The sequence below is a fragment of the Colossoma macropomum genome, unplaced genomic scaffold (assembly GCF_904425465.1).
Source record: "Colossoma macropomum unplaced genomic scaffold, Colossoma_macropomum, whole genome shotgun sequence".
Classification (NCBI taxonomy): domain Eukaryota; kingdom Metazoa; phylum Chordata; class Actinopteri; order Characiformes; family Serrasalmidae; genus Colossoma; species Colossoma macropomum.
Window position 1 is genome coordinate 6,648,701 of NW_023494800.1, and position 14,686 is coordinate 6,663,386.

A 14,686-nucleotide genomic window follows, 5' to 3' on the forward strand; every position below is an offset into this window, starting at 1 on the left:
CACAACAGCAAATAACTGACTTCCGGGTGGATGATGCAGGTAGCTGCGATGGACTGGTGACCTGTCCAAGGTATATCCTGCCTTCCGCCCAATGACAGCTGGGATAGGCTCCAGCACCCCACCACAACCCAGAAGGATAAGCGGTTTAGATGATGTATGTATGTATGTATGTATGTATGTATGATGCAGGTAGCGCTGCATTGGTACAGCAAGATTTTGTACTAATCGTGAGATCTAAAGAACCAAGATCAACCAAGAACCAAGAAAAAACAAGCTTCAAACAGATCAGTCAGTGAGTGTGTTAACATGCACTTAACAATCCGATGACTGCAGAAAATCAGATTTTGTCAGTAATCTGATCAACACGTTTACATGCACTTGAGTAATCAGATATTGGGGAAACTCTGGGTCTTCATGAGTCAGACAGTAATCAGATTTCTACTTTGCACCCACCAATAAACTCACAGAAGAAGACGTGACGTAAACGTAATGTAAACTCAAACTTCATGCTGCAGCTTTTTTTAAACATCGAGCCACTTTACCTGAAAATATGAACATACATCATCTAGAAGATGAAGAATATTTAAGTCCTGTATTCCGTGTTTGGTTTCAGCGTCGCTCCAGAAGTGTTTTGTTGCGTCTCACGGCAACACTGCTGGTACCGCTGTCTATAATACAGAAATATGATCACTGAGATAAAATCCAGCCCTCCTTATGGGAATTCTTAATCAGATTTCTAGATCCGAGTATGGTGTTTACATGACCATTTGAATAATCAGATAACTGCAGAAATATGATCGGATTATGTGCATAAGAATGCACACAATATTGTCAAAATATTTTGTGATTAATTCTCATCATATTGTGAACTTTCACTGCAGGGTTTAATAGAGAGGGATTCACTTTGTGGGGGTGCTTTTCCACTGTATGTTCAAAAACAATAACAGGCCCAACATGAACCAACTAAACTTATGGTTCTAGTTGTAGTTCATTTTCCACCTGCTTTAGAGACAGCCTCAACTGTTTATAATAACCACACTTAATGATGTAAAGGTGTTTTTGGTCATTTTAGGTCACTCTAAAGCAATTCTAAAGCTAATTAGCTAACTTGCTTGCCAGTTAGCTTACTCTACTGGCTGATATGAAACCACATACTGCACTGTTATGTGCACACACTCACATACATATCTAAATTTACACAGAATCAGATGTAGAATCAAACAAAGTCTTTATTTTTCTCTTTTGAATGTGAAAATATGAGCAAAAACACTCCCTGGCTGCTAGCATAAATGCTAATAGCGTCAGCTGCTTATAGCTTATGTCGCCTTATGTTGAACACTCTACAGATTAATAATCCTAATAGCAAACATTCATTGTGTTAAAGTCTTCATCTGGAGTCAGTTTCGTGCCAAAAGTTTCAAATAAAATAATAAAATCCACAAGCAGAATATTAAGTATCGAAATGTCCAAATAATATTGCAAATACAAATGAATACCTCAGCATAAATGATTCAGAGTAAATGATTCACTAAATAGTCATTGGCTCCAGCTGCAACACAGAGGATCCATCACTAACATTATTAATACTACTTACAGCAGATCCACCTGCTTTAGACAGTAAAACATAAGTAAAATAAATCAATGTTTGGGTTCATTTGTACGATGGTGTTTTAGGGCCACTGTTAAAAAAAATAAAAATAGTAGACTTCGAGAATAAAGTCGTAATGTTTCGATAAAAGTAGAAAAAAACAAAAAAACAAAACAAAAAAAAATATATATATATATATATATATATATATATATATATATATATATGTATATATATATATATATATTTCGAGGATAAAGTGGGCTAACTGTAGCCATAACACGTTGGGGTCTCTGTTGCTGTACTGGTGCCGGAGCTCTACTCACTCCTGTGTATCGATCATTGTGATCATCAGTCTCATTGTCTGTGAAACTTCATGCCCTCTTTGAATGACACAGAGATGTAGCCACCGATAGCCACGTAGACGACACTGCCTGCGATTCTCCTTCAAAGTTTCCGAAATTTTTCTCGAAATACTATGACTGTTTTCTTGAAATAGTCTGACTTCATTCTCGAAATATTGCGACTTTATTCTTGAAATATCATACTGTACAATTTTTTCCTCTAAATATTGCGACTTTATTCTCGAAGTCTACTATTTTTATTTTTATTAACAGTGGCCCTAAAACGCCGTACATTTGACATTACAACCTCAAACACAAGATTTTACTGTTGTTGATAATGTTTTGTCTGTTATGTTTGTATATATTGTATATTGTGCTGTAAATTGACTTGCTGCCATGCTGACTGGACACAAGCTGTTCACTGCCGACCACTGTGTTTACAAACATTCTGATTTGGTCCATTAGGGATAGATGTTTTAACCATTTGTTATGGTTGAATATGCACAGTTTAAAAACTGGGTAAAAATCCTCCCTAAAATGTTTTAGCCATGTGTGAAACTACCAGCTGACCTACAAACTAATAACTCCTTCAAATTCTCACTGTACAAATTTGTCATTTTTGTTTTTTTGTTTGAAGTATTTCCATATATAGCTCTGATTAGACATACTTATTTGGTTATGTGTGAGCTTCATAAACATATTTGACATTGTTATGTCTTATTGGATGAGCTGAACCAAAACCCAGACTCACTTTGCTCTGCTTTAAGATTTATCTCAGCTATAACCATTTTTCTCACATCTCCAGCAGGAAACTTTTCCGCAAAAGTAGAGTAGTTTCTTGTAAAATGTCTCTCAACATTCGATGTTTTACAAGGCTGAAGTCGCTTCTCATTCGCCAGCTTCTTGTTCGAATTTTCCCGTTCCAGCTTAGATGGTGCCCGAGGCGCCCAAATGTAACTGAAGCACCATTTAAGGTGGAACAGGAAAATTCGAACAAGAAGCTGGAGAACAAGAAGCTGACTTCAGCTTCGCCGTATTTTAGTGTTTTTTAATGAAACGTATCAGGAAACCAGCTGGAGTGATTATAAACGCAAATAAGTCCATTAGTCTCTAAATGATTAATGTTTGTCTTAAATCTTTCTCTTTGCCTGTTTTGTTACAGTCTGTGCACCAACCTTCAGGGTTAAAGGTTGAATTAGCAGTTATACATCAACGCTAGCGTTTGTTAAATCTGTGTTAGAACGAACTATCAGAAAACCTTTATTTTACTGCAAAGGAGGATTATTTTATTTTTACCCACAAGTCTAATTCTGCTGTGCAGCCACAACAGGGCAGTAAAAGAGTTGACCCCTGATGCATTCAAATAACCATGGCCATCCCTTTGTTCAGGTATGCATTGTGCAAAAGAAGGACACGAAGAAGATGTACGCCATGAAGTACATGAACAAGCTGAAATGTGTGGAGCGGAATGAAGTGCGAAACGTCTTCAAGGAGCTCCAGATCATGCAGAACCTGGAGCACCCATTTCTGGTCAACTTCTGGTGAGTTCTGCATTGTATCTAAATGAACGTTTGTTCTAGAAGCTCAACAAAAGATGTTAAGAAACCTTAAAGGACCCACATTGTACATTTTATTTGTTTTTTTGAAATAGAAGAGTTCAAAACATTGTGAGTTCTCTCCCCAGTCCATACAGTCAACATATGGCGACAATTATAGCCTTTTATAGCCTATAGTTTTTAATTCATCATGACGTTGTGATGTCAAAACCATGATCACATTTATTTATGGCCACTTATTCAGTCTGTAGCAGTTTAGCCCTGCACATTCACATTGAAGTGCAGTGGTGGTACTGCGGAGAGTCTGTAGCAGAGTTATTGGAGTGGAAGATGTGAGGAAACGATAAAACGTTGTGCTGTTTCCGGCTGTCGGGAAGTAAATGAATCACCACAGCCATCTGAAGGATGCACACATCCGAAAGCATTGGCTGAAGTTTATTTTTTCCCATATCACTGAGGATTTCAGACTGAACTTAACAGTTTGTTCAGTACGTTTCAGACTGGACTTTTTGAACAAGGCTCAGTACAGGACAGCCAATCAGAACAGAGGTCATTTACATATATCTGTCTTAAGGGCACAGTAACAAAACAAACCGTTTAATTCTAAGTGATAAAAAGAGGGTGAAAAATAGTCATGTAAAAATAAAGTATGACTGTGAAACCACACAAATGTTGTAAGTGGAATTCCGGGGAAACAATAAAATACAGCAAAAACAGGACATGGACAAGACATTTCGATGTAAAACGATGTCCAGATGAACTGGGACAAAAATTTTTTTACTGTTATAGAATTTTCATTTATTTTAAATTCACTTGGATGGAATGAGCACAAAAATGTTATTGCAATCCAGTGAAGCACATATGCACAGATATAATAAGTAAGGTCCTTGATCAGATCCAGGGAACGTGTTACACTCAGTATGTGCTTTTAATTTGTAGTAAGCCTGGTTTGTTATTTGTTGTACATCTAATGAACTGTTAAATGAAATAGAAGTGGCTTTGCGTAAAGCTCTCACAGTGTAACAACATTCTTTATAAGACACAGGATCTCTAAATAAGACAAATGAGTCAATGCAAATTCAGGCAGCCAAATTGCCAGGTGCAGAATAAGCCTTTAAACAAGGCTTTTCAAATTGAGTAATGTTTTTTTTCTGAGGAAATTGAAAAAAATTGAGATATTTATGTGATGCAGAAGTTAGCAGAGAGGACTTGGGCTTGTTTACGCCTTGCATTAAGGGTACGTGTCCACCTCATATCTGGATATTCTTTGGCTGGGCTCTATTGATGCTTTTCACTAAAAGTGATTGGTGTGGCATAGTGAGAAGTGCTGCTACCCTCTGTGTGGTAGGCTGGGGTTTGATTCCCTGCCCAAAAAAGTGTGCCATGCCATGCTAAACCAAAAGTCTTGGGTATGACTCCACATTTAGTTACTAATTTCTGGGGTATAATTAAGTTGGCTTGACAAAGCAAACACCTGGGATACCTTAGTAATGGCTTAGCACAACCTTAGCAAGCACCTGGGATACCATAATATTGGCCTAGCAACACCTTAACAACCACCTGGGATACCATAATATTGGCCTAGCAACACCTTAACAACCACCTGGGATACGATAGTAACAGCTAAGCATTACTTTAGCAATCACCTGGGATACCATAGTAGCAGCCCAGCAACACCTTAGCAACCACCTGGGATGCCACAGTAATGGCCCAGCAGTACTTTAGCAACCACCTGAGATACCATAGTAACAGCCTAGCAACACCTTAGCAACCACCTAGGATACCATAGTAATGGCCCAGCAGCACCTTAGCAACCACCTGGGATATCATAGTAAAGGCATAGCAACACCAAAGCAACTGCCTGGGATACCATAGCAACAGCTAAGCATTACTTTAGCAGCCACCTGGGATACCATAGTAATGGCCTAGTAAAACATTAGCAACCACCTGGGATACCATAGCAACGGCCTAGTAAAACCTTAGCAACCACATTGGGTACCATAGTAAAGGCCTAGCAACACTTTAGCAACCAACTGGGATACCATAGTAAGGGCCCAGCAACACCTTAGCAACCACCTGGGATACCATAGTAATGGCCCAGCAACACCTAAGCAATTGCCAGGGATACCATAGTAGCAGCCCAGCAACACCTTAGCAACCACCTGGGATGCCACAGTAATGGCCCAGCAGCACTTTAGCAACCACCTGAGATACCATAGTAACAGCCTAGCAACACCTTAGCAACCACCTAGGATACCATAGTAATGGCCCAGCAGCACCTTAGCAACCACCTGGGATATCATAGTAAAGCATAGCAACACCAAAGCAACTGCCTGGGATACCATAGCAACAGCTAAGCATTACTTTAGCAGCCACCTGGGATACCATAGTAATGGCCTAGTAAAACATTAGCAACCACCTGGGATACCATAGCAATGGCCTAGTAAAACCTTAGCAACCACATTGGGTACCATAGTAAAGGCCTAGCAACACTTTAGCAACCAACTGGGATACCATAGTAAGGGCCCAGCAACACCTTAGCAACCACCTGGGATACCATAGTAATGGCCCAGCAACACCTAAGCAATTGCCAGGGATACCATAGTAGCAGCCCAGCAACACCTCAGCAACCACCTGGGATGCCACAGTAATGGCCCAGCAGCACTTTAGCAACCACCTGAGATACCATAGCAACAGCCTAGCAACACCTTAGCAACCACCTGGGATACCATAGTAATGGCCCAGCAGCACCTTAGCAACCACCTGGGATATCATAGTAAAGGCATAGCAACACCAAAGCAACTGCCTGGGATACCATAGCAACAGCTAAGCATTACTTTAGCAACCACTTGGAATAGTGTATCAATCACTTAATAATACCAAAGCAACCACCCAAAATACCCTAGCAACAGCCTTGCCACCACCTAGCAACCGCAGTAACAGTTGTTTTTGAACCTGATGCTTTTTACTCAGGTTGGTTTTTGCTTGGTCACTTTTTACCTCTGTTTGAGTCATTACTTCAATGAAGTAACAACACTTTTACCAGAGGATGATTTTTAGGTTACTTCATGCGCATCTCAAAAGCAGGAAGCTTCACAGCCGTGGACGGAGTTGAAGAAAGTGAGGAAAAAAGCTGCAACTGTGCTGAGGTTTCCGATTTAGGCCTCTAATGGCCTTAAAGTCTCTAATCTAATGAAAAGCTCGTATTCTCAGCTAGTTTCCTCCTTTGATTCATATGTCAGCTAACTGACCCTGATGAGTCTGAAGTTTCCCTTCGGAGGCCTCACAGAAAGCTTATGAGTCTCATTAGGAAAAGGCAGCAGAGTCATTAAAATCATCCTCAAGTATTATGGCTTCTCCTTTTCTTACTCTTTTAATGCCGACACAAAAAGTAGTTATTTCTGCATTTTAATCTACTCTTCTCCTCCGTGGTGTCTGAATGCTGCTGTTGCATTTAATTTGATAAGTACAGAACATGATCTAGCAAACCTGAAAAATTAATAACCCGTCATTTAGAACAAACAAACATGAATAAAATTATACATTGTATGTCCAAAAGTATCTAGACAGCCCCTCTGATTAGCGAATTCAGCTTCTTTACGATGCTCCCATTGAAAAGCATTGACAAATAGAGTAGGATGCTCCAGAGCAGCAGCACACATGCCCAGTGCCAAGCATTGAGTAGAGGGGTATAAAGCCCCCCAGCACTGGGCTGTGGAGCAGTAGATCTCTGGAGCGCTTTGCAAGCCCAATTGCGAGTCAGTTAAGCATGAGTTTAACTGGATTCGCGAGTCAGTTAAGCATGAGTCTGAGTCCAGTCGCAAGTCACTAAAGCATGACTCTGAGTCAAATCACGAGTCAGTTAAGTATGAGTCTGAGTCCAATCAGGAGTCAGTTAAGCGTGAGTCTGACTTCAGTTGCGAGTCAGTTAAGCATTAGTCAGACTCAAATCAGTCAGTTAAGTGTGAGTCTGAGTCGAATTGTGAGTCAGTTAAGCATGATTCCAAGGCCAATCGTGAGTCAGTTAAGCGTGATTCCAAGCCCAATCGTGAGTCAGTTAAGCATGTGAGTTCAATTGCGAGTCAATTAAGCATGAGTCCGACTCGATTCGCAAGTCAGTTCAGCGTGAGTCAAAGTCCAGTCGCGAACCAATTAAGCATGAGTCTGAGTTGAATCACGAGTCAGTTAAGTGCGAGTCCGAGTCGAATTGTGAGTCAGCTAAGCATGAGTCCGAGTCCAATCGTGAATCAGTTAAGTGTGAGTCCGAGTCAAATCGCGAGTCAGTTAAGCATGAGTCCGAATTGCATTGCAAGTCAGATAAGCATGAGTCCAAGACAAATCATGAGTCAGTTAAGCCTCGGAGTCCGAGTTGAATCGCCATCTCTGGTAACTAACAATAAATGCAGCTTGGAGCTTCTTTAATGCAGTGATAGGAAACACAGTAGTACACAGAAAGCTTTCACATGCTGATGCATTTTACTATGACCAACACGGACCAGTTCTAGACTTTAATACCTTAAACTGGACAAAAAGACGATTCCAGTCACACCAGCACAACGTTTGATAGGGTTAATACGCTTCTGTAAAGCTTCCAGGCTGCTATTCTTCCTGTGCTTCTGTCTGTTTGCGGTGCAACATCATTCTAAGCAGTCGTAGTCTGAATGGCTAAATCACCCGGCCTTAGATCAATGGCAGTCTTTTAATTACGATTTTAAGGACAATAAGCAGAAACGTCTGGCAGCCAAGGAAAGAAGAATGGCCTCTTTGGACGAACAGCATTAGATGCCGGAGGGGCCGTGTTCAATTCAATAAGAAAAAGCCCTGTGAATGTTAATGCACTTGGCAGCATTTCCCCCCACTCACCACCTTCACGAGCCGTGCTGCGTTCAGCTCCGCGGATGAGCAGAGCGACTACGACTGTCCGAGTTAGCCGCGCTGAAGGTCAGCGATGATGTGGGAGATTAGCAGCAGCTGTAAAGCTCTCTCTTTCTTTCTTTTCTCTTGCTCTCTCTCTCTCTGTCTCTCGTTCTTTCTGTGTTCTCTCTCTCACTATCTCTCTCTCTCTCTCGCCCCTCCCCTCCTGCAGATACTGCGGCTGTCCCTCTGCCTCAGGTGTTTGTATGTGGAGCATTTCTTTAGCACAGCGACGCGGCTGCTACACTGATGCTAACAGTTACTAAAGGAACTACAGGTTTAATATTCAGTTTTTAATCTGAAGACTTGAGTATCTACCCTGAAACTATATACAGTGCTGTGCAAAAGTCAGAGACCACCCTTCATTTATTTAACCTCCAGTCAAAATGGCCATTAAGAAGAGGTTATTCATTTTTCAGGATATTTCTGATGAGATCAGATATAAGATAGGCCACTTACATAAGGATGGAGAAAGTCAAAGGAAGAGAAAACTAGTAAAAGCTACAGAGAACACGGGACTCCTAACAACCTCCTGAAAGACCTGGTAGACCACCAACACTGTCCCCATCAGATAAACAGTACTTAAAGCTTTCCTCTCTGAGAGAGAGGAGAAAATCAAGCTGCTTCAGATCTGAAAACATCCACAGGTGTTTCTGTCCATCCTTCCACTGTGAGAAGACGACTCAGCGCTATGGGTCTGAAAGGATGTAGCTGTCGAGCTGAACAATGGACTGACCACCTCAGAGTCCAGACCTCAACATCACCAGAATGTGTGAAATTATTTGGATCGCGAGAGCCTGGGTTCGATTCCCCGACCGGGTGACCAGGGTCCTTTCTGTGTGGAGTTTGCATGTTCTCCCTGTGTCTGCGTGGGTTTCCTCCGGGTACTCCGGTTTCCTCCCACAGTCCTAAGACATGTGGTCAGGCCAATTGGACATGCTAAAGTGCCCCTAGGTGTGAGTGTGTGTGTGAAAGTAGATGTCTGTCTATCTGCCCTGTGATAGACTGGCGACCTGTCCAGGGTGTTTCCTGCCTTCTGCCCAATGACCGCTGGGCTAGGCTCCAGCCCCCCTGCGACCCAGAAGGATAAGCAGTTTAGATTGTGTGTGTGTGTGTGTGTGTGTGTGTGTGTGTGTGTGTGTGTGTGTGTGTCATGAGAAAGTGCAAAACTGACTTCTAAGACTGAACTTTGGAGGCACATTTCTTTGAAAAAGTGAAAGCAAGTGTCCTAAAAAGAAGGTGTAATAAATGGGAAAAACAAACAACTTTGAAAAATTTGGCAATATATTGTATATTTACATTATAAACATTATATATAATATGTTTTCTGTTAAAATATGTTGTATGTTTTTTTTCTGATGCTGAAAAAGGAATCACATGTACTTAAAGGAACTAGAGATTAAATAAAAGAGCACTGTAAGTTGTGTGGTTATGAGAGTGAGGAAGGCATACAGGAAGTTTAAGAGGCTAAAAAGTAGTGGGGGTTAGTTTGCATCACCTCACTTCCAATGTTGACCCCTTTACTTACACTGACACCTTTACTACTAAACATTAATTCAGTTTGCCCTGTTTGGGCCTCCTGAGTTCGATCAATTAACATGATCACTTTGCTTTCAGGTAGTTCAGCTTGATTTGCTGTGGACACTTTTCAGGCTGAGATCTGTATTGTGGGCTGAGGTACTGCTGGCTGTGAATTAAATGAAAGTAATCACTTTAGTTCTGCTTCTAAATGGTTTACTTTGATTTGTTATGATGAGTTCAGGACGCATTTCAAGTTAAGAGGTGCTAAGTGGAATGAGGTGATGCTGTTGCTTAAGTGTAGACGTGGCAGAGAGATTGGAGATATTTTTGGTCCATTTGGGCCTTTATATTAATTTCAAATTGTAGAAGTAATCCAAAATTATGCATGACAAATTCATATCTTAGTTATCACTGTTCTAAAACTTCAGGACTACTAGTGTAAAGTAAACTCACAAACATTGTAGCCCATTTAAAGAAGGCTTCACTCTTATCTGATACCACTAGCAGTGCACTGATAAGTGAATTGTGGCCCATGTGGCAAATATTCAGTTTTTTTCATCATATCTGCTATTGTCAATGCACAAACATTTATTAAATGTACAAATTGCATTAGCATTAATGAGAAGTAGAACATTTATTTCTGTATGGTTACAAATGTAGTAAAGTGCAGGTATTTTAGCGCAGTAGCCCAATGACACCTAAACATTCTGCTCCCCCTAAGTGCAATAACTATGTCATAACAGGGGTGGGCGATATAGAAAAATGTAATATCAGACACTCTAAGAAGTTTTCATGATGCACAATATGTCACAATATATGTTTTGGAAAAGACAATGAAGTGCCATGTTTAAAAATACAATCAAAAATTATGAATACAATGATTTATATTCAATATTTCACATCCTGTTCTGCACTAAATCCAATTACAGGACTAATAATGCTCACTCTGTAATCACACATGCAATTGGGAAGTGTTGTAAGTACAGATGGTATCTATGATGTGCTCAGAAAAGCATATTGTAACATAATTTGTCATGATAAGGGTAGATATTGCATGACATGTGCCCAGCCCTGTGTCATAATATCTTTTAACCAATTATCTGCCAGTACTGATATAAATCCGATTTCATCGTGCATCGCTGAATTAAAAAAATTAAAATAAAGCTCAAAACGCCAGGATTGGCAGGAAAAGACACAATTTCTTTTATGAAGATTAAAGCTTTCCAACAAACAAGCGTTAACCTGAGTTGGCCCAGGCAACTGACCAACCCACAAAAACCCATAATTTTATTTTATAATTTTCTGGGCAAGGAGGGGTCATCACTTGATTCCTCCTACCCTTTCCCAAATATTTCATATCTTTTCATTTTTATAGTATTATTTCCAAACCAAGAAGCAACATATTTTAAAAAATAATCACAGGCCAAGGCCACAATCAGGCCTAGGCTTTTAAGCATTATTCACTTTATGTATTACTTTAATTCAATATGGTTACAGCTACGTCTCCCTACGTATGTGCTTTTCTCCTTCAAAGACATTTTAATACTTATATGAAACAAACAGGTTCTTATCTGCGTGTGTGCCTCTCCTAGACGAGGCCTTCTTTGCACACAGCACTGCAATTTGCAACATACTCAGGGTCACCCACAGACACACACACACACAGGGAGAAGCTGCACATGTGCAGAGAGAGCAATACAGTATAATATAATATGATTAAAATCGTTTATTACTTTTAATTAACCTAAAGAATCATTCAAATATTAATTTACCTAAAAAATCTTTCAAATATTATCTATAATTCTCCCTAATGGGATTAGCTAGCATAATCTTCGTTCAATAACGTTAAATAACTCCAACTAACTTTACTTCGTTCTAGACAGAATTGGCAGATTCGAGGAAAGCAATCTTTCAGGCACATGCAAGCGTGCTAATTCCTGCTACCAATCAGTTGGTCTAAAGGTGGATCGATAGTGTGGAGGTGCTGGAGCTTGATGAAGCCTCTCCCACCTGCCTTCTCAGCACTGGGGTGTAATTTGGCCCCCTTTTACCAGAAGAAGCTGAGCAGACATGGTAGTTGAAATGAGCATGTGGCTTCGCGAGGAGCTGAGTCTGTGTGGAGTCGGTGGAGTCAGGCTGGTCTGCTAAGTGAAAAGAAAAGCTGCTGTCCATCATTTCCCTAGTTAGAAAGCTAGACTGAGAAACCATTCATGAAAACATACTACAACTGTGCTAAATATGTAAATATGTAAAATGTATAGGGAATATAAAAATAAATGTATGTAAATATATTTATTAAATACATTTGAAAATGTATGAAAACAGACAAAATACTGTCTAATGCGCTTTACTGTTTGGATCCCTTCTGAAATGAATTTGTATTCCAGTATCTTAATTTTAAATTCACAAATGAACCTTTAACTGGACAAAATCAAGTGTTGTTGGTATTGATACTCTGTGAAAATGCAGTTTTGATTTGCTATCTTGTTTATTTGAAATACATTTTGTGTGTACATGGTTAATGTAAAGAACAATGCAAAGCACAGAAGTCAGTTCTGTTCATTCAGTTCATATATAATTAGGTATATTTTTAACCTTTAAAACTAGAATTGAAAAAAATATAATCACAATTATAAATAATGGCATTTTGGAAATATATTTAACAAAAGATGTTTTGGCCATTTTCATACATTCATACAAAAATATATTTGAGATACATTTGGAATATATATTTTTTCCATATAGGGGGACAAAACAATGCTCACTTAAACTGGAAGTTTTAGCAATTCAAGAAAACAAGTGAAATCTTTAATAACACCAACTGCTAAACAGATAAAATCATGCTTCCATGCATTAAACATGTTCCCCTCAGCAAACATGAATGCACACTTAACAGCTGTACTTACATCATAGTTGTTATATACAAAAGTTAGTATGTAATACAGTCCAGACTAACAGTCTCATAACAATAATAATCTACAAAAACAGCTTGTAGGCTAATTTAACACGATAGGTTTCAGTCATATTATCGTTCTAACAAGAAGCGACTTAAAGGCTGTTAAACAGTTTAAACCGTTGCAAAACCGTCTAGATCAGAAACTCCAGCATGTTTAGGTTCTCTGGTTTAAGCAGGCACAGTAGCAGCCCAAATGCATAGACAGCAGCTTTCTGCCTCCTCTCTCGAGTCATATGACAGTCCAATCATGTACGAAATACATTCCCAATACATTCTCGCTCACAACAACTCAGCTCAATTGCTGAAGCGTTCCGCGTTTCTGGCTGTAATCACGATGTTGTTGTCCTTCTCTGTAATGTGTCACACATGAGGCCTTTCAGTGATTTTGCAGAAATTGCAGATCTTTGCAAGTAAATTGCTGCATCAGTCTTTCATTGCTGCATTTTTGCATGAAAGAAATCCAGGGCTTCTGGGTCATTAACACATTACCTGTCATGCTTAAAATGGGTTATTGGGAAAAGGTGCTGCAAACGTCAAAATTAGGGTTAGAAGCCGCCTGTCAGTGAGGGTATTTTTTAAGTCTGGTGTGCTAGTGGTGCCAAAAAAACCCTTAAAATCAGCCATTGACTTATTCACAGCTTTGACGTAGTCGATGATGTCAACAAACCACCCTATAAATATTGGGGTTATGTCAGACAAAACTGCAGTAAAGGCAATTTGAATTCATTACAAATAGACTTTTAAAATATATCAGGCCAGTAGTTCTCAATCCTGATCCTGTTCCACTGCACTGCACATTTTAGAATTTCTGATACACACCTGATATAACTAATGAACAAGCCCACACACTGCAAAATAAATGTGATTTTAACTTTAAAAAGTTGCCTTAAAGACTTAACTGAATTTTGAGTAGTAAGTTTGTGAGTTCAGACCATGCCTTCAACATGGTGGTGGTAGTATGAGGGAAGACTGATTGAGGGAGGGGGGGGACTCTGAGAACTTTAGCTGGAGTTCTGTGAAGCTTCTGCCTGTAGCTAGGAGGCTAGACCTCCCTGATGTAGGACTGAGGAACTGGGAGGAGATGTGGTGGTGGTGGTGGTGGGGATTGTGAACCCTTTGTCACGGGAGCAGAAGGTGAGGATGTGAATTTATAGGGAGTTAGATTGGAAGAAAGAGGGGTTTCAGCCATGTTCCTCCCTCCGAGCTTCAGTTATAACATAACTACATTTAACAAGATAAGAATCTATGTTTAATGCCTTCTCTATATTCATCATTGTTGCTGGAGCCTATATCAGAGGTCATTGGGCGGAAAGCAGGAAATACCCTGGACAGGTCAACAGTCCATCACAAGGCAGACAGACAGACATGCACACACACACTCACACTTAGGGGCAATTTAGTATTTCCAGTTGGCCTGACTGCATGTCTTTGGACTGTGAAAGGAAACACCATGCAGACACAAGGAGAACATGTGAACTCGACACAGAAAGGTCACCCGGTCGGGGAATCGAACCCAGGCCCTTCTTGCTGTGATACACCACGCATGATGACTGAGACGCTTGTCTCATAGAGTAGTTAATGGAAACACTGATTAACTCACATTCTCTTTCACTGACCTTTTGGAAATTAAATCTGTGAAATGTTTAAATGGAAACCCTGCTAATATATTATAATAAACTATCTGCTCTTTTACCTACAAACCCAAACGTGTTATAGATTAAAAGTTTAGAGTCTGCTCTTTCCACAGAATTTCCTCTCCTGTTTCAATAAACTACCAAAGAGAAATTATTGCTGTAAAATTACACTA

General features: G+C 39.8%; 1 protein-coding gene across 1 annotated transcript in view; it reads left to right on the plus strand.

Annotated features, from left to right (window-relative positions):
- The window catches only part of stk32a (serine/threonine kinase 32A), an 87,842-nt gene that overhangs the window by 11,771 nt on the left and 61,385 nt on the right, over positions 1–14,686 (plus strand). The window contains exon 4 of the mRNA XM_036588238.1: positions 3,322–3,473. Within this exon, the coding sequence (XP_036444131.1) occupies positions 3,322–3,473 (152 nt within the window). The remainder of the gene's footprint in view (positions 1–3,321; positions 3,474–14,686) is intronic.